The sequence below is a fragment of the Phoxinus phoxinus genome, assembly GCF_949152265.1.
Source record: "Phoxinus phoxinus genome assembly, chromosome: 23".
Lineage (NCBI taxonomy): Eukaryota > Metazoa > Chordata > Actinopteri > Cypriniformes > Leuciscidae > Phoxinus > Phoxinus phoxinus.
The window spans coordinates 16,343,829-16,366,061 of NC_136898.1; the positions used below are offsets into that span (position 1 = coordinate 16,343,829).

Sequence of the window (22,233 nt, forward strand, 5' to 3'; positions counted from 1 at the left end):
ATGTTTAAGATAAAAATCCATATGTGGACATTTTATTTTTAGTGCAGAAGATAAAAGAACTAAATATTTAATAGAGTATACTGTACAAGTAATGCTATTACTGACAATATAGATATGGTAAAATAAAAACCACAGAAAAGTCTTAAATACTTATGAAAGAAAACTTTATTTGTGATTTATAAACAAAACACATTACCATATTTCGTAAAGTAATATAAAATAATAAACACCATTACACTGATGAGCAGGTGTACAAAAAATTTGTCCAACATATTTGCACCGTCAAAGTCAAAAGCGTAGTGCCACCTAGGCACTGGATGAATTTATATATAATTACTACACACAAGCAGAATACACAGACCCTTTTTTATTTTCTCTTTTATAATTTTTTGACATATTTTTTTAGTTTTTATTTTTTCAGAAGGAAGAGGCTTATATCATAGGGATGTATGAACTTGTTCACAATACAGTGTTATTGATTTCAAAGCCTAGCACAAAACGAAGGATTGATCCTTTCAAGTTGCAAAAATCATAAGGTTGTAAAGAAAAGCAATTTAGACCATAACACTACAGCATTACATATATCTAGAATGTTAATGTTAACGTTGATCGCCACAGAGCCGGCATCGTTTCTGTGTCTTCTTTATACACTCTATGCATGTATGTAATCAGTTTATGTTTGTGTATGTCTGAGTGAATCATTTGATTTATGTTTACATACTTCAGCAGAGACGATACACATCTCCAGTTCCATCGTAAATGAGAAAAAATATTTATGAAAAACATATCTGTTCATTTATATCTATATATAATTTTAGTTTTAATTGCGTTTAACATGCAAAACAGTCACTTGGTGATCTGACAGCACTGAACCACACCTGAAAGAGATATACACACACTGAAAGTGTGTGTGTGTGTGTGTGTGTGTGTGTGTGTGTGTGTGTGTGTGTGTGTGTGTGTGTGTGTGTGTGTGTGTGTGTGTGTGTGTGTGTGTGTGTGTGTGTGTGTGTGCGCGCGCTTTGTGATGATATGGTCTCATAGCAGCACAAACATCTCTCCTTTACTGAACAGTATCTCTACAGACTTAGAAGGGAACGAAAAGAGAGATGTGATCCCTCTAAAAAAAAAACTGTCTGAATGGGAAAAATCCCATTATTTACAACAACTATGTCATGAAACTATGTCTCACCATTGATTATATACAGTAGAAAAAAAATCTGTACTGTCCACTACTGTGGTCTTTTCAGTCTAATCTCCACTCACCCTCTATCATTGCCCTAAAGCACCATACGCCATAGCGAAACATCTCCACACTAAGCATGGCTGCATAGTCCATGATGGTTCCACTGCTGTGAGAGCATAAACACTGGTGTGTATTGAGTTTGTGTGTGCATGTAGGGGCCAGTACATGTGCTTATGTTTCCAGCAGAAGGAGTGACAATATAACGTTGGCAATTTCACAGGCTTGATTTTTCTGCTCTTTCTTGTCACACTGTACAATACGAGCCACCAGGGGGCAGTACTGACATGGGGCCAGCACAGCACACCAGATAAAGGGAGGTTGGCAAAATGAGATATGCAAAAAGTTACAAGCAGTAGGTGAGGGCAAGAAGCTGGACTAAGACATTAAGCCAGCAGGAAGTGGGATGACGTCCATCAAACATTCAAAACAGCAGCAAAGGAAGTAGGTGTGTTTGAAAAGAAGCAACAAGCATCCGTTTCTACTATTTTACAGACTTTTGAGAGGCTGTTGTGCTTCAGTCCTGTTGTGGGTTTAGCTGTACAGCGAGTGGAGAGCCTGTTCAGGGTGTGTTATGCATTAGAGAGCAAGAATCTCTTTAGCTGTATGCACGTAATTTGTCTGTGCATGATTTTGGACTATATATGATGAGATTTACTTGCTCTTATAAAATATACTGAGATTTCAGAGTTAGTTTAGGAGCGGGACAGAAGCTTTTTTTCTGAGTGTAAAGCAAGTGTCTTGGATTTCGCTGCTACATTCCCATCTCTGGAGACGTTTACTTTAGATCTGCTCTAGAAATCAAACACTGGTCTTTCTGATAATTGCAGATAGATTTGTGTCTTTTTTTGTGTGTGTGTCTTTTGCAAAGTTTTGTTTCCAGCAGATCAAGGCGTGAGACAGGGCCAGGGGAGGTTGTTTCTTCCCCATTTGAAGTTGAGGGAGGAAGGCAGGGATGGAGTCAGAGACAACTCTTGGTATTACAGAGTTAATATCCAGTTTAACTGGACGTTTGTTTGATCCTTTTAAAAGAGGAGAGGGACTTCCCTTGAAGCGGTTGGAAATGTCATTCACAAAGTGCGAGCGGACTTGGTTTGCATTTTGCAGACTGGAGTGCTTTCTTGGACATTGCTGATAAATTTCTGCACAATAGAGTTAGAAAAATAGCCAATCAGAGTCATGGGAATGTTTACAGGGTTAATTTGTGATTTTTATGTTCACTTGAATTGGTAGGTATGGTATATAGAAGGATCTTTCTCTCTTTACATGTTCAGTATTTTTGGTTTTCTCTTTCTGTCAGCGTTTGCTACAAACACAAGTTGATCGCTGTAATATGTTCTCCATTAGTCGTCGCCATCATCTTTCCCTTTATCCTTCTTGTCCTTCTTTTCCTTCTTCTTCTTTTTCTTCTTCTTTGACTCCTCTTTCTTTCCGAAGGTGATGAACTCGCCCTTCTCATCAACAGCACCTGGGTCCTGCCGGATGGAGATGATGGCAGGGGAGCCGGGAATGATGAAGGCTTCAGGAGGAATCTCTCCCGGCTTCAGGGCTTGTGGAGGACCGTAGCCGGGGCCCGCACCGTAGCGGAAGCTCCAGCTGTTACTGTTGATTCCAGCTCCAACAGGAGGGGACAGCTGTCCCTCTCCCTCCCCATCTGAGTGAGAAAAATTACAAGGATTAGATTTTATCATCATGACTTGAAAAAATAAATAAAAATGACCCAATAACTAATTACTATTATATAACACCTAACTCCTAGTTTCTCCAGGGATACTACACATGAAATTCAAGCCTTATTAGTAGCTTTCACTAAAGAAATCATCTAAATGTACTATATATATATATATATATATATATATATATATATATATATATGGGGAGACAGAAATGTCAGGGTGATGCAACTGTCTTGATATTACAACAAACAAACCAACAAAAAATCGTCATTGAAAGAATACAATTATTGAAATGAAACCCTTAAGAATTTTACATAATAAAAATAAATAAAGGTTGCATAAAGTAATGAGTAACTGTGATTACAAAATTAAAAATAATTAAACAATTAACTCAACTTCCGTTTTTTAAATTTTTTTATTAATTGACATCCCTTAAAAACAGATTCATTGCTTATTAATATTTTCAAAATGTTTGTCATGTTGTGCAACCAACAAAGTTGAAAGTTGGAAATTATGTCATAGAGAGACCCTGTTTACTGTCTGTCTGTCTGTCTGTCTGTCTGTCTGTCTCTCTGTCTGTCTGTCTGTCTCTCTGTCTGTCTGTCTGTCTGTCTGTCTGTCAATAAATAAATAAATAAAAAGTTACTTTTTACTTGATGGTTACACCGCATGACAGGCATCATTACATTTATACATCTTCTGAAAGCACTATTGTTTTTAAAACTATATCAAACAAACATAAAACGCAGAGAGAATACTTCTAATAACTTTGTATTATTAATATAGATTTTTTTTCTTAATGGAGACGAATGGCAAAAACAATCTGCATCAAATGCATCATTGGAGAAGCATGTTTTCTTTGCTTTATTTAACACTGATCTGAACCTACAAGTAATGTGTACACACACACACACACACACACACACACACACACACACACACACACACACACACACACACACACACACACACACACACACACACACAGCATCACTCTTGAGTGCACTTTCATACAATGTTCATGTTTGAAAGTGTACTACCCCAACAGGGACAGAGAGCTGAGCACAGAGTGAGAGACTTATGTACTTTCCCTACAGAAGCAGGGCTCTTTGCCACACCAGTTCCTCTATGACCTACTTTCATTTCTGTGTTTTATTTAGATCTCACCATGGCCCTGAAATGCAATTCTGTTTGTTTTTTGATCTGTACGTTTATGACAGTGCCGCACGGCTTATTTCAATAAATGGAAAACCTAGCAGGGATTATCCATTTTGATATTCTTTCCTCAGATTAATTGAATCTGCATGGGTGGATTGTGCATCTATGTGTGCGTGCAACAACTTACTAGACTAAATTAGGAATCCTTCTCGCGCTCAGTTTCAGGCACGTCTAAATTTAGACACTTCAAACACAGCCATTAATATGCAAACTGCTCTTTTTTTTCTATTGCTACTGATCCAAAGAGTAACTGTTCAAAATCTTGACCATGCTGAAAATATACCACCTCTGCATCAATGCAGAACACTCATGGCACGCAGATGGCGCAGCGAAGAGTCAACGAGAGAGCGTTCACATGCACACTGTATGCCGCCCCCTGGGCTTGACGGATCACATTTGGCTGAGAAGGTCAGAAATTGTGGTTTAGAGTGGTAGCATTTACTTGCAGATTGGTCAGATCTCTAGTGAGAGAGTAACTCATGTGTTCATGTGTTAGTCACACCTCACTCCATCTCCCTGTGGCTTTCATTATGGCAGTAATATCAGTGCATGTGTGTGTCTGCTTGTTAAGTTTCATGTCAGAGCAGGTCAACTGAGCAGACTAGTTCTCGTCCTCATGAGACCAAAGAGAAGATCATGGTGAAGCTTTAAGTAACAGTTTAAAACAAACTTGCATTGCATTTATATCTGTGGTGTAAGAAAAAAGTTTAAAAACATATGCCAAGTTTTTAGAAATGTATTCATTTTGTTTTTAAATGTTTTTGAGAAGAACTTTCAATTTGATGACTGTAATGTAAACATAAAAGTAATAAAAAGTAAAGTTATTTTCTGCATTTTTGTACTTGTTGGTTGCACCACATGTCGTTGATTCAGCAAACATTTTTTAACTATTCATGAGCAGCGAATCAATTTTCTTTTCTTTCTTTTTTAAGAATCCTAAGAATTAATAAATGATTTTGCCAAATTACTTCAGGGTTTCTTTTCAAGAATTGTATTTATTTAATAGTTTGTATTGTTATTATTATTATTATTATTGGCTGTCTATTATTATTGGCTATCTGGCATTCTAAATGTATGCTAAATTAATTTTAGTCCATTTTTATAGATTGTGAATTTTCAAACTGTCTTAAAAAACGGCCCCAGATTAGGCTGTTCTGAGGGATAACAATCTCCAACATTTACTGATAAAAAATCATGTAATTCCATTTGAGCTTGATTTTTGGTAAAATGTCAATAATATGATGACACGCAAGCATCTGACCATTTATAAAGCAATATCAACTTTGACAACACACTGCTTAACTTTTTTTTCTTTTCTTTCTTTCTAATAAGTAGGATATAGTAGGACCTTTAAAGACAAATACGTGATCTAATATGCATTCATGTGTTGGGTGTGCTTTCCTACATTTTAAAAAATAATGTTTGCATCAATTTTTTTGAGTTATCTTTGAGTGAATGTATCTGCAACCAGAAAGCTACATTGAGTTAGAGGAACTTAATAATTTGTATTAACATACATTTTTAAGTTGATTCCTCAAATAAATCGCTCCAATTTCCAGCGTTGCAACCCTGGGACCAATTAATCTGATCTATTTCAATTCAAATCAACCGCTATCATAGCACATGCTAACATCACTTATTTAACATGTATATTTAATGAACAAGCAAGGTATTTGTCACTGGCATTAGCACAGTCATTGCTTATAGAGTGCAGTCGAGGGTTAGACACTTTAACACTTTAACACTTTACAATACGTATCTTAGTCAACATGAACTAAGAATGATCAATACTTCTACAGCATTTATTCATCTTAATCATGTTAACAAACAAGTATTCATAATGAGCTCATTGTTTCCGCCTTAAATTATTACATTGTTTAAATAAATAAATTTTTAGCTAACTGATTTGTATATGTACATTTCTGAAATGCATAACTTATACAGTTTCCTCTGATAACAGAACACTGTAAACTGTAATGTGGACTCGTGCATGTTCTGTAAAGCTGCTTTAAAATTATGTGTATTGTGAAAAGCGGTATACAAATTTCACCAAATTTCATCATCAATGTGTTTATCTTTATGTATCTACTCTTCAGCAAAATGGTAAATACAAAAACTCTTTTGAATATCAAACATAACCGCATTTAACACTAACAGGTCTTTCTCTTCACTAAAAACAAATAAATTAACACTAAATTTCTAAATGTATTCTCCTTATCCAGTCCTATGCAAAGCATGCTGGGAACTAAAAATCCACTGCCCAATTTCCAAAGTTATCACAAGACAATTTTATTAAGTTACTACAACATAATTTAACAAATAATAATAATAATTAACACAGAAATTTGAGTTTAAATTACAGACAATATTAAGTTAATAATTAATAAATTAATAATTAAAAGGTTTAATTAAAACAATAAATGAGAATTATTTTTATATTGCAACCATACATTTATTTAAGTTGTGGTAACAAGTCCCCCGAATTACATTTGGAGTATAATATTTCTACCTCTCTTTTTCTCTACCTTCCACACCTTGCTCGTTCTTCCATTTTGAGTACGGCTGGTTGCCATGGAAACCTCCTCCCCCCATCCCCGCTCGCCCACTCCCAGCTGCTCCTGCTGCAGTATCTAAGATTCATTGTTGTTGCCAGGCAACAAGTCACACAGTGTTTCCTAGCAACAGGACCACCGGAGGGGTCTGCCAATCCTGAACCTCTGTGCATCTCCAACCCCCACATCCCCCCTTCTCTTTCAGCATCACTCTCATTCTATCATTTCTTTCCTTCCTCTATTACTCGTCGTCTCTCTGCATCCCACATGCTTTATCTTTGAAATGACTCTCGGTACAGCAACCTCATATATCTTAAATCAAATTAATCAGTGTCTCATTTTCCTGCTTGGCCTCTTTTCTGTTCCTCCTGTTCCTATGACCTCAACTGTGTTATAATTTACAAGCACTAAACCAGCGCTTACACAACACACCTGCACTGGCTCAGTAACACAACATTAGCCTGCTTATAATCACAACACCCAATTTTAAATGGACAAAGACTGGTTTTCATAAGTCTATCAGATTTACAGTTTATAGTTCACACTTCAAACCTCTCTGCAAGCCTGCTGAAGAATCAATATATTTCTCCTTCTCCTCTCCTCCTTTCTCTTTCTCTCTCGAGTCGAGTGTGGCTCTCTCGATCTGTCCCACTTACTCTATCCATTTCTTCCCACTGTCTGCTGTCATTCCAGTCCGGCTCTGCTCTATCAGCCTGTCAATATCTCCACCATCCAGCCCCCAGGAGACCAGCCACTCTTCCTTCATTCCTCTAATGGCACATTAGATTGATCGTCCTCTGTCTATCTGGCTGATCTTTGAGGAGAAGCATATCTCAGTAATGCAAATTCAATAACAGGCTTCATGCATCACAATATTTAGATACTTTGGTACTGAACTTCGGTAGAGTAGATGAAAGATGCCACCCAAGGCACATCATGCTCTTACTCAAAATAAACACATGTGGTTTATTGTGTCAACTAATGATTATGTTGCCTAATTATGTGTTTGGCATTTGAGGGACGTAGCACTAAATTACATATGAAATCCTGTCAAAGGATACATCAGTATTTGATAAAAGGAACCCATTTTACCTTTTTTCAAATTCTTGATTTTGTTTTTGGGCTCTACCCGAATGTTTTAATGCTTTAATGTTAAAAAACAGCTTGTTTTTCACGCATTTTACATTATTGCAGCACCTCTCTTCTCAGTGTGTCAGTAACGTTCTGTTTACTTCCCGTCTCCTCATTCTGAAAAGCACAGTGAGCTCTGATTGGTCAGTTGGACCAGTGTGTTGTGATTGGTCAACCTTTCGAGTGTGTTTCGGAATTGTCACTCACGCTCATTACCATAACTGCGAGTTTTACTGTAATACTACTAAAGCAACCTAAAGCAACGCAACCAGGCCTTACCCCTTTTATTGTGAATGCCTTGAGCGGGAATTATTTAAATGAGGAATAACGTGATGCGTTCGTTTCCGGAAGAAAACTCAAGACCAGGTATTTCAGGGAGTTCAGAAACAGTGCTTACTGGAATAGAGAATAACTCTCTTTGAAGTGGACTCTGTGCTTTGTAAATTTGCACACATTTCACACTCAAACAGCAACATTACGCACTAAAGAAAGGAATAAGTAAATAAGAATATGATAGTATATATATATATATATATAAATATATATATATATATATATATATATATATATATATATATATATATATATATATATATATATATATATATATAAATAAGAGAATGACGCACCACTGAACCACAGCAAGTAATTGTCTGGATTGCTAGTTACAGGAAGTCTGAAGACATTAATGCTAAAGCTCCAGCCAGACTTGAAGACTTGTTCCCTGTCATTTTAGATCTTGTGAACAGTATTGCATTAGAGAGCGACAATGGAAAGAACACTCTGTAAATGGATTGGAGATCTTTTAGGGCATGCAAGACAGTAAAAGAACAGAGAAAAAGCTGACATTTTTGGATGAATGAGTCTATACAGGTCGTTGTAAACATGCATGAATCCATGTCAGTTTGAATCAGCTTCAATTTGGGTCAAAAGTTTTTGGGCCGGCCCTGATTCATTTCTAAAATTCATTACAAGAAATCCAGAATTGCCATATGCATTAGGCATATTCATTTGAACAGATGTAATAGGTTGATGAACATGATAATTTAGCTTAGAGAGAAAATGACCAGATTCGCAAGAGCACGAAGTTTTGCGAGAAGATGATGGAGTCGTCGGTTTCGGATGATTAAGATTTAATTACACTCAGTTAGCAATGCAGACGTCTTTAAGATATGACCTCACCTGCTGCGCTGGAGACCGTGGGCCAGTTCTGGACCAGCATGCCTTGTGCTCCCTGCATCACAGCTGAAGCCTCCTCCATATGCACAGAGCTAAAAACAAAACCAGTTGACATGTTATTAGTCTTGAATTTTCAAACATCCAGTAATACTTTTTGGGCTGCTATAAAAAAAATTAAATAAAATAAAAAAGGTAGAGAAAATGCTCAATAAAACTGATGTAAATATATTTTTCACATTAAAATGCAGCTTCGCATTTGGGCTGTGAAAGTAAATAAGATGTGAAATGGAGACAGATGTGTTTTTCTGAGCTTTGGTCTGAAGGTGCGTGTGATGGTGAAAGTACATGTGACAGTGTGTGCTAGACTATCTGTGATCTAATGTGTCTGTGCGTGAGGTGATGTGTGTGTGCGTGTGTGGTGTGCAAGTTGACTTGGTGGTTGTCATGATGCTTCAACTCCTTCAGACATGTTCACTGGAAAGCACATTGACAGAGTGTCAAAATATATAGGTCTACATGATACACAGATACACAGAAATACACTTCCCTGTATATATATATATATATATATATATATATATATATATATATATATATATATATATATATATATATATATATATATATATATATATTTTTTTTTTTTTTTTTTTTTTTTTTTTTAAGCATGTTTATAAAAGCTTCTTAAATGTCCTAATTAAACAAAGGCCAAATACTGGCTTAATCTAAGCCCTGTCTGTGAAACCAGGGCAATATGATACAAAAATGACCTCTTAAGAAGTTTTACTTGAATAGCAAACATCACATAATATTTTATGTTTGTATCATGATTATAACAGTAACATTGTGTAATGTATTCCTGTGGTGGCAAAGCTGAATTTGCAGTATCATCACTCCAGTCTTCAGTGTCACATGATCCTTCAGAAATCATTCTAATATGATGATGCTCGTCTTATTAACATCAATGTTGAAAACAGTTGTGCTGCTTAATATATTTTTGTGAAAATATTATAAATGTTACTGTCACTTTTGATCAATTTAATGCATGCTGAATAAGTAAATTTCTTTAAAAAAAATCCTGACCCCAATCTTTTGAATAGTAATTATACAATATTTTGATGTGGCATATACAGAACTGGCATATTTTTAATTTTTGTTTTTAACGTTCTTATGATTTCGCTTAAAACGTGACAAAATATGCCAAATGTCAAAATAAGCATAAATAAACATTTGTCTTAATATATTATGAAGTGTTATAAATGTATCTTGTTTCAAGAAACTGAAAAATTGGAAAAATATAAATGATGAAGAAATACTGAAGAAATGTATAAAGAAAGATGATATAAAGGAAAAGCGTTCATCAGAGAGAGAAAAAGCGGATTGCATAGAAAATGTATTACATTTTCAACATCTCTCACAAGAGCCCATTTCATAATCTGATTTCCCCTAATACATTGTTGGGTTTCTTTACCATCTTTATCTTCCCTCCATTCCTCTCTTCATTTCTCATTCTCGGTCTGTCAGCAGGCCATGCATAACATAAGCCTGGGAACTTGTGGTAGACAGCAGAAGATGTACTATGTACTTAAAATTTTCAACAAATACCGCGATGCACCAGAGCTGCGATTATGCATTACGTTAAAGTGACTTCTCATTACCTATATACACTTTTCAGCTGTGGCCTTTTGCTTTTAGCACGGATCTGTGTGTTTGTCACCATGGAAACCACGATCAGACAAGCACCCACATAAAGAGCAGATCTGTGAATAGTGCCACAGCACTCCATACATCCATTATGAATGTACAGACATGAGGAGCAGAAAGGAAGTGGGTATAGCAGGGCATCTGCAATGCAGCACAGGGTGTGCCCAGCCGCTACAGCTTCCATAACTCTGATCCAGTGTGTGTGTGTGTGTGTGTGTTAGCATGATGGATCTGTATAATTCCCTTAAAGCTGAAATGCACCATGTGCCTTGAGGCAGAGTGAATCAGTAACTTTTCTAGCCTAAGGAGAAGCTTGTCGATTGAGGGGTGTGGATTTAAAGTCACTGGAGAGGACGTTTGGATACTGGAGCTTTTCTAAGTCTAAATGAAGAGAAAGCATGACAGAGAGTTCCAATTCTGGAATTCACCATCGTAATTATTGGCTCATTCGTGGTCAAAGGGAAGATATGAATAAATAATATAAATCTACAATGTAATAATAATAATAATGTGACATACTGAATTTACAGAAAGCATCCTCTCCTGAAATTAAACTACAAGTAATATGGTTTAAATAATGAATGTAATTAAAGATATGCACTGTTTAAAAGTTTGGGGTTGGTAAGATTGTTTTTAATGTTTTAGAAAGAAGTCTCTGATGTTCATCGAGGCTGCATTTATTTGACTAAAATACTGTAAAAACAGTATCATTGTGAAATAATATTACATTTTTAAAATAACAGCTTTATATGTTTCATATATTTAATTTATTCCTGTGATGGCAAAGCTGAATTTTAAGCACCATTACTCCAGTCTTTATTGTCTCATGATCCTTCAGAAATCATTATAATATGCTCAAGAAACATTTCTTTATTATTATCAATGTTGAAAACATTTTGGAATTATTGTGATTTTATTTCCCGGGATTATTTGATGAATAGAAACAGCAGTCATTTGGAATTTGGAATTGTTCATTTCAATATTTTGTAACAATGTAAATGTAAAAGTTTACAAGTCACTTTTAAATAATAATTGATTGCATCCTCCCTGAATAAAAGTATTAATTACTTTTAAAAAGTACATGCTTATTTCTCATATTCTTATAGGCTACATTACCTTCACTTTCATCTAATGCTTTCTTTATCGTTAAAAACACTATTAATATTACACTGTAATATGAACTCATAATAATCTTTAGCAAATCTCAAATTTAATATATTCCCTTTTCATTCTGTACATTATAACGTTGTGATACCTAAATTCACAAAATGCGCATAAAAAATATTGATTTTAATTCTTAGTGCTTCATTAATTATTTATTTAGACAAAACCATAAGGGATTTTAATATCTACTTTTTTTTCGGTAATCAACCATAACATATTAATTGGCTTATTTGCCAGAATTATAATGTTGGTGCCTAAATGTGATTTATATTAGTATTTAATGTTGTACAATATTTATGTGCTAATGGTATAATACTAATGGTGCTCAAAGTGGCTCACACAGAGTCTACACCGGACGCGAAGGACAGCTAGAAATTGTCCACATTGGAGGCGTCGAAGCGCCCATTGCAAATCCATTTTTCTTTTGTGTCCAAAATAGCGTGAACGCTAGAGTATGTCAGAAAATAGATTGGGGCAATGGTTTATCGTTGGGAATTTGTTGTCAAGTTGTGCTACACAGTGTAGACAGCATCACTGATTATAATGAGTTTGCTTTTGTCGCGTCGCGTTGCTATTTTTTTTCTCCCCTGTGTGTAATGTCTCCTGTGCCCCTTTTTGCACCAGCCTTCAGTCACAGACAAGCACATAAAACACACACAGACTAAACCATCCCTGGAGACGAGCCCACAGGGTAGCACAACATTATCACATAAAACAGACAGCCCTTCACCCTTTGGAAACTGTATATGTGTGGTGGTAGAGGAGGGGGCCTGGTTGTCTCCAGATGTAAGTGTGTGTGCGGGTATGTGTGAAGTGTTAGGGAGAGAATAAATATTTCGCATTTTAGAGATGACTCATTTTGTCAGTATTTGTGCATTGAAACGCTCCCCCTGAGAATGGAATTGCCTGCTTATCGGGCGTGGGTAAGCTCACACAATCAGCTCATCTGCTAGCTTGTCCTTTATGCTTGGTTGTGAAGGACTGTGCATCTGCTGTGGAGAATGCTGATGACCTACATACTCAAGATCAGACTGCAGAGCCGCTATGGCAGGGAAAGGCCCTTAGCAAACGCTTCAAAGCTTGTGTTTGTGCGTGATAAAGGCAGACAGAGCACAGTTGGTCCACTGAGGAAGAGGCAAGAGGTCAGGAAGAAGTCAGAGAGCTCCTGGTGGTCATGATTCTGGTGGCTCTCTATAGCCATCAGCAAACATCAGCACTGACTCTTTTTGTGTTTTACTCATATGCTCCCTGTCCTCTGTAATTCTTCGTTCCATCTTCTTTTGTTAAACTCTATCAACAGCAAACTTAAACGGACACAAACTGTTATGGCTATGATTCGGTTGTAGAATGAAATCTTAGGTTACGTTTACACGACAACAATGTGATGAAAACTAAAACGTTTTTCCTTAGATTTTTTTTAACGTTTTGCACACAGACGACAACGTGTCAAAACGATCCCCGTTCACATTGATCCGGAGAGATGCCTAAAAGGCCAGTCACAAGTCGCACGGTATATTTGTGGCAATAGCCAACAATACATTGTTTGGGTCAAAATGATCGATTTTTCTTTTATGCCATTAAATCATTAGGATATTAAGTAAAGGTCATGTTCCATGAAGATATTTTGTACATTTCCTATCGTAAATATATAAAACATTTATTTTTGTGAGTGAATGCAGCACAATCGCGAACTTAAATGGGCAACTTTAAAGGCGATTTTCTCAATGTTTTGCACCCTCAGATTCCACCTTTTAAAATAATTGTATCTCGGTCTTATCCTAACAATACATCAATGGAAAGCTTATTTATTCAGCTTTCAGATGTTGTATAAATCTCAATTTCAAAAAGTTGACCCATGTGACTGGTTTTGTGGTCCAGGGTCACATATCAGTGGAAATATATTGGGTAAAAGTAAGGTTAAATAATGTTATTACAAAAAGAAGTGCATTAGGTTTTATGCACTGACAACTTTTTCAGCATTTATTAAGCTTGGTTAATGTTGCCTTCTACATTTTAGAAATTTTGCTTTGTCAAATAACTTAATAAAATAAGTTGAAGTTGAATTACTAAATTAGTAACACTGAAATGACAAAAGCATAACAACTTTGTTACGCTTTTGCCGTTTTATGAAATTGTTTATATTTTTAGCTTTCATTTAAACTAAAATTTAAGATATACAAATAAAAGCTCATTCAAAATATAAGTACTATAAAAGTATTTAAAGAATATTAAAACAACACTGCTATGAATTACCATTAGTTATTACAAGTATTACAAGTGAACATCAATCAATTAACAATAGCATATTTATGAATTCGGTTACAATTTATTTTAAGGTGACATAGTTACATTGTACTTACTCAAATAAGTACTGAGTAATATGAATTGACTACATGTACTTACTATAGAGTTATGGTTAAGGTTAGGTTTAGGTTTAGTTAATTGTAATTATGGATAATTTACAGTTATTACTATAGAAAGTGCAGTATCGTGTAACTACATCGCCTTGAACTCAACTTTTACCATAAATTAAAAAAAATTATTAAATGCTGTAAAAAATATTTTAATTGTTAGTTCATGGTACCCAAAGCATTAATTACTGTTATAAATCTAAAGTATTATCAGTATTTTTCCAATTCTTAAGCTTTAATAAAAAAATTCAACAGATGATTTGTGTAATATGTATAATATTTTGAGGATGCTTTTTAGCTTCTGCTCTCCCTTATTAGATTAAGTTCAAACAAGATGGTTTCCTGCATAATGACATTGAGGGTCAGAATTAGATTATTGTGGGTCTGGAAATGAGGAAATTACAATTGGACATGATTCACAGTGCTTTTACACTTTTACTCAGCTACCAAACCGTGGTCTAATGGTATTTTCTCATCAATTGAAAAAAATAGTTAATACTATATAGTACAGAATAAAATATTTCATTCTTATTTAGCTACAGAGAATGAGGTGCGTTCCATTTCGGTTCAGAGAGGACTGTAACTCTTTCAGGACATTACTAACAGCAAAAGTGCTTACCTCTGCACTCCTGCCCTCAGCGACGCAGAGTAACGCCAGTCAGCATTTGGCCCTTTGGGCTGGAGAAGGAGAGAAAGAGAGAGAAAGATGAAGAGAGATAGAGGGAAAGAAGGGGTGGAAGGACAGAAAAGGGTTAGATACATTCTCATCAATAAATCATGGTGCTCTGTGTGTGTGTGTGTGTGTGTGTGGTGTGTTTCTGCCTTGCATTTTAATATGAACCACAGCTAAAGGAGACCAGGACTACAGGGACGATTATTGGCATTACGCCATGGCCAATGACTCACTTGTATAATCTTGTGAGTGTGGAGAGAGTGCTTCATAATAAAGCATATGAAGGACACTTGACATTCACCTAATAACATGGATGCACGATATTTGGTTAATGGCCAATATTAGTGATTTTTAACTTATCGATATTGGCCGATATTGGATATTTCATTTTGCAATGCATGTTCATTTTTGCATTTAAGAGAGTCTTTGCCATCATCTAGAGCGCATTAAAAATTCATATTTAATAATTTTAGTAACACTGTTAAATTTAATCTTGAATGAATATCTGTCTTTCATATGTCCAATTGTTATGATGTTATGCCTAAACTTTACAGCTTTTAATATATTGATTTTTCTATAAGATATTATAGAATTTAAATATCGGTCATAAAACTGAAAATTGAATTTGACATCATTTTTGCAATGCATGATCATTTCTGCCAATTTTTGCATTTAGACAGTCTTTGCCAACATCTAGAGCTCATTCAAAATTAATATTTAATAATTGAATAACGTTAAATTTAATCTTGAAAGAATATCTGTATTTCATGTATCCAGCTATATATTACAGCTTTTAACTTTTTTTTTTTTTTTTACAAAATATTATAGAATTTAAATATCAGCCATGACACTGACATATTTATTTGGCATCCGCCAACATTGTAATATTGTACATCCCTAGCCATTACCACACATTTTTAAATGACCCCACTACTTCTGCTCAATACCATGGCCCTACATTTATTTTGTCTTCTCCCAACATCCATCCCATTCCCCACGGTACAGGAATGATATCATCCTGGGATACCAGCTGACCTCATGTAATATGATACTAGAGCATTTTCTGCCCTCAACTAGAGCAACTCAATCTGAGCACTGGTCAGAAGATGACCATTTACCTTGTAACCAAATACAAAGCCTCAAACACAAGATGGTAATCTGTTTCTCCTGCAATCCACAGTAAATGAATGAATTGGTCTTCCACAGAGGGAGAGCACAAGCACGTAGTTGCCATTTATATCTGCCCTAGTAAAATCCTGAAAAAAAAAAAAAACCTGGGTAGTAGAATATGTGATGGGATGAGGCATTAGAGAATGGCCCAGATAATTTGAGTAAATAACATTCTTTAATCAGGTGAATTCAGAGGGGGGAGAGAGTGTGTGCAAAGAGACTCGGCCTCGCTCTCACAATGCAATTTGCAGGGCTTGAGAATCAAAGGCAGGAGGTTAATTTCATTGCCTGCTCTCTTATCTCGGACAGACGGCCTCTGCTCCTAAATCCTCTGCAGTGTCAAATGAGCTGCAGTGTGTGCTGCCTCTCACCAACACACGTGAGAGGATCTGATGCTGTCAAGAGCATCACTCTATAAACTCTATTCTTGTGCTGCAGACATTTTTAGACTATTTTTTAGTCTTCCTTTATATCCTTTTTTAAACCATCTGCAACATCCCCTCCCATGAGCCAGAGATCAAGGCCACACAGCCTTTGGATCATGTTCTGGCTAATTAAAACACATTTCACGAATCCATGGCTGACAGAGTGAACATGAATTCACGCCAATTACACTGACAAAAACACATCAGTTGGATATCTGACAGCAAATGCATTGCACAGGCGTAGAATACAGTTTATCTGCATAAACTGTAAGGGTTTTTATGTTTGGTTTGCAAAATTGTGACATCAGATTTTTCTCTCAAAAGTCTCTTATTTAACTTCCAGAGTAATTTTAGTGTATACAAAATAATGTTGAAATTCAAACAAAATCTTGGAGTAAAGACACAATGACATGACCTGTAGTGGCAATGGGAGGAAGGACATAATCCTGAAAATGTGATGACATCCTCAAACGTGGGAGCAAATGCCTGAATCATCATAAATGCAGTGTGCTACTCTAGAAAGTCTTGATGTTTGACACTAATGCAGGGTGAAGCAAAGCACTGTAAAGCTGCACTAGATAACCACACAGTACAACAGGAGATGACAAGGTCAAAAGCTTCTGACACATGGACACAGAGCTTCATTGCAGCTCCTGGTTGGACTAAATAGCTTTTTTACACTAAAACATATTAGACATACTGGAAAGCAGAGTTGTGGTATACTGAGCTAACATTTAGTTCCCTGCATGATGCATCACATATTATTATATTTTATTATAGTTCTTCTTTTTAGCTTCTTATGCATATATATATAAATATATATTTTTTTTTTCTTCTTTTTTTATGTTGTTTCTGTCTTACCCTTATTTCTGGCAACTAACTGCTTTTTTATTTTTTATTTTTTATAAATGTTGTTACTGTAAATTTGACATGCTATTTTTTTTCTACAGATACATACTTTGTGATAGGACACACCTGCATTCCTGCATCTGGCATACTAAGCCTGCGAACAAATCCGCTCCCTCCTGTAAAGAAGCGCTCGGAGCCCCAGGTGCCACTGATGGGTCGGCCTGTGTTGTAGAACATGAAGGTGTCACTGCCCGACGTGGCAGTCAGACAGGTCTTGTAGCAATAGGTCTTGGTCAGAGAGCCATTACCCCGGACCTCAATATAATGAGGCTCAACCTTGAGGTCTCTTCGGAGCACCACGTTGTTATTGGGTTGAGCACCACCACCACCACCGCCGCCGCCTCCTCCTCCGCCGCCCCCTCCCGAGCCACCTTCTGCTTGGGCCTTCTGGGACACGCAGCATGGCGAACAGGATCCGGGCTGGGTGCAGTACGCATGACAGCGCACGATGGCCAGCACAACAACAGTCACCAAAAACACAAAGGTGGTGGCGCTCAAGGCCACGATGAGGTACAGTGTCACTTTAGAAAACAAGAGAGCGCTGTGAGGGCGGATGATTCGCTTGGGGTCAGGCATGACTTTGGGTGGCACCTCCATGACAGCGACGTTAATCGTAGCGGTGGATGACAGAGGTGGTTCGCCATGGTCCCTTACTAGTACGGTTAGACCGAAAGAGGTGGAGTTGTCTTCAAGGACGCGCCTCGTTGTACGTATTTCTCCTGTGTGTTCATGCACTTTAAATAGATCCAGATCGCTGGCCTGGTCCAGCAGATAGATGACCCACGCGTTCTGTCCTGCATCTGCATCATAGGCCACCACTTTTGAGATCAATGTACCTGGCTCTGCATTTTTCAGCACCGTCTCTGTTGAGCGCGTGCCGTTGGCTGGGGGATTCACAATCTCAGGCGGGTGGTCGTTTTGATCCATTATGTAGATGTAGACAGTGGCTACACGACTGAGTGGCGGGATACCACCATCCTGAGCTTTAACCTGGAAGTGAAACTCCCTTAATGTCTCATAGTCAAAGGAGCGAAGGGCGTAGGCAACACCAGTGTCCGCTTTAACCGACACATATGAGGTGACCAGGATCCCGTGATTGTTGTCGTTTAGGACCGTGTAGGTGATGCGAGCGTTTTCGTTGACGTCTGAGTCCTGAGCCTTGATGGTGCAGAGCGAGGCTCCAGGTGCATTGTTCTCCATGACATACACAGTGTAGGAGGTCTGGTCAAAGCGTGGAGGGTTGTCGTTCACATCAGCGACATCCACCTGAATGGTCTTCTGAGACGAAAGTGGAGGGTTGCCGCCATCTGTAGCGCTGAGGGTGACATTATAGGCTGCTGTGTTCTCACGGTCAAGAAAGGCTGAGGTTACCAAGGTATAGTAATTTCTAAATGACTTGATTTTGAAAGGAAGACCAGATGGAATTTCAAGGGTGACCTGTTTGTTAGGGCCAGAGTCCCGGTCCGTCACGCTGATCAGGGCCACCACGGTGTCTGCACGGGCATCTTCACGCACTGGACTGGACAAGGATGAGAGCACAATCTCTGGAACATTGTCATTGACATCTACAACCTCCACCACCACTTTGCAATGGGCTGCCACTGGAGCTGGCCCTTTGTCCATGGCCTGAATGTACATTTCATACGAATTGGTGTCCTCGTAGTCCACATTGTTCTTGACTCTGATTTCTCCAGTGTTGGTGTCCATGCTGAACATCTGTCTGACCCTATCTGGGGTGTAATTGCTGAATGAATAAAGCACCTCCCCATTTGTTCCTTCATCTTGGTCTGTGGCATTCAGTTTGATAACCAAGGTGTCTTTGGGCGAATTTTCAAGCAATTTGACTTTATATACTGAGCTGTCAAAAACGGGATTGTTGTCATTCGAATCTAAGACGCGAACGTTAATTTTTGCGGTACCTGTTCGTGCTGGTGTGCCACCGTCGGTCGCTGTCAGGATTAACTGATGGTAAGGTGAGAGCTCGCGATCCAAGGGCTTTTTGAGAACGAGCTCGATGTGCTTAGTATTCAATGAAGGCTTGTTGGAATCGAGAGCAAAATGCTCGTTTGGGCTGAGCCGGTACAATCGAACCGAATTGGTTCCAATGTCCGGATCTTGCGCGTGTTCGATCGGAAAACGAGAGCCCGGCAAAGCCGATTCTGTGATTTCCAATTGATACTCGTCTCTGGGGAACTGCGGCGTATTATCATTCACGTCTGTAATCTCCACCTCGACATTATGGTCTTCAGATGGGTTTTCAAGAAGAACCTCAAGATTCAAAACACACGCGGTGCTCGAGTCACACAATGTCTCTCTGTCAATTCTCTCGTTTACCAATAATTTTCCTTTATTATGGTCCACGTACCTTCTGCCGCTGTCAGAGGTTACCTTAATCTTTCGGGTGGAGAGCTTTCGAATATCCAAACCCAAATCCTGTGCAATATCACCTACAATCGTTCCACTATCCGATTCCTCTGGCACGGAATATCGTATTTGTCCGAGAGCAAGGCCACAAAATAATAAAAATAGCAAAAAAGAAAGAGGCACTTTTTTGTCTAGGCAATCACATATCCCTGCAACAGCCATCGCAAGATCATAGGATCCGCAGACGGATTAAAAACAGCACTCCGCCTTGTCAGTTTGCAATATCTTGCCTCCCACTTCAGCATTAAAGGTTTTTCATTTATGTGCACAATGGCCTAATTGTCAATTCCATTCTAGAAGCGCACGGATACTTCTCAGATGCGTCCATGTTTCCTTTGTCCGCGCTTATCCTTTTTTTCCCTCTGCGCGCCGCTGACGGGTGTGTTTCCTTGCCACTGGTGCTGCATATTTCGCCGTGCGCGCTCTCTCTCTCTCTTTCTCCCTCCGCTTCAAGCCACCCCTCCCATTCTACTCCTTTTCCTCCTCTTCCTCATGGCTCAGTTCGATGGTGTCGGTGCGGCACACCGGGGGAGGGGCTGCCTACTCAAATATAATGCATTCTGATATGATATTCGAGACCTTGTAAGAAAATATAACAGCTTGATGGAAGCCGACACAAAGCAAAATATAGCCTATGCATTGCCATCAAATTAGCCTATCAGGTTTATGGTAATTTGAAGCAAAAAAGCTACACGTACTTGGAAAATATTAATATCGTTTCCTTAACTAGGACAGTGCGTTCATCACTTTAAGGGAGTCGGATGAGGAAAAACACTCAAAATTGAATGCGTTTTAAGTGGTTTTCTGTAAGAGATTGGATTCTGCTGTGAGTTCTTAATATGAGTGGCCGTGATACTTTCCCCACACTGTAATAAAAAAAAATATATATATTAAATAAAAAAGGGAAAATGGTGTAAGTGTTTAAAATCTAAAGCAGCAGCAAAAAGCTAAAATAAAAAGCAACTGGGTACCTATGAAACAAAATTTTATTTAAACGATAAAAAAAAAATCTATTTAAAAAGTTTTTTACACGTTAAAAATGGATAAATGTATCATATAAATGTATTTATACTGTTAAATATTGCAACAAAGTATCAGTTACTGTATCAATGTGGTGGTAAGCAAATTTGGCATGTTTACCATATTTAACAGTAAAAATAAATATTATATGGTAAATTTACCCTATTTGTACCGTGTTAATAATCGTTAGGTTGCTGTCAAATAAATAGCCTGACAATCTCTCGCACTGTCATGACAGGCTGCGACTTCTCAAACATGATCGTTGCGCTCCCAACGGCAATCCAAATCATTATTACCAAGCGGCTCAATTGTTTCACAAAAATATTGCTTATGTTTTGGCAAAATACAAAATACCTTTATTCTATATTGATTACTCAAGGTCTATATGCATCAAAAAAAGCTATAATTATCATTGCCCCAGAATGCGTTTTTTCTTTCCGCCTCCCTCTCCCCGTCTGTGGCTTTGACTTCAGACAGACCAGGTCATTCGGGCGTGCGCGCCTGGGGCGCGATCTCTGTGCATCCGTCAAAATGCGCCACAGTGAGGAGCGTGTCACTCTGAAACCGATGACATAAACTAAGCCAGGGCAGACTGTCAGCGTAAACCCGTCGCATTAGGGTCGCCTCATGTCATCACCAAATAAAGCAATAGAAAACAATCTTCTTTCAGATGAGAATTCGTTTAATTTTGAAATAAAAATAATAATCAAATACTTTTATTTGTATTAGATTATTATTGCTGTTTAAATATATGTTGTTCGTGCAATATAATCAAATGGGCCATTCGTATGTCAAAGTTCACAACAAATTTTAACTCTAACCATACTTTTTTTTTTTCAGTGGGGTCACTGGAACACAGAACAGCAGGTGGTGCTGGCTGCTGTGTTTATTTGTTCTCTGCCAGTATTAGATGAAACAACATGATGAATAGGCAGTATACGTGTATATGTGAAACACTATGTTTATGCATTGTTTTCATAATGTATTTTATCTTTTTGGAAAGTACTGTGCGTGATACCACATGTTTGGCAGCACAAAACGCACTGTAAGCCACTGGGTCAGATGCACATGTTTACTTTTGTTTTGACTTTCAGATCTACAATCCAGATTTAGTTTCTGACCCCACCTGCTGTCTCTCCTGAACACACACACAATGTGTTTATTGACATTTAATTGCCAATAAAGATTACCCAGACATATTTACAAACCGATTACAGCATTTTTGATTGTATTATAAAAACTGAAATTTTTATTTTGCACATGCATGAATGTCAAAATGAAACTTCATTACAGAGACAAAAAAAATACAGACTTAATACAAGCAGTTTTCATTGCTT

The 22,233-nt window shown here is 37.5% G+C and overlaps 1 protein-coding gene across 1 annotated transcript in view; it reads right to left on the minus strand.

The window, feature by feature from the left end:
• Positions 1–20,215, minus strand: part of LOC306991353 (uncharacterized protein) — a 167,004-nt gene extending 146,789 nt beyond the window's left edge. The window contains 4 exon segments of the mRNA XM_079599087.1: positions 2,587–2,894; positions 9,000–9,088; positions 14,895–14,953; positions 17,519–20,215. Of these exon segments, the coding sequence (XP_079455213.1) occupies positions 2,587–2,894; positions 9,000–9,088; positions 14,895–14,953; positions 17,519–20,038 (2,976 nt within the window). The 5' untranslated portion in view covers positions 20,039–20,215.
• Positions 20,216–22,233: the final 2,018 nt, after the last annotated feature.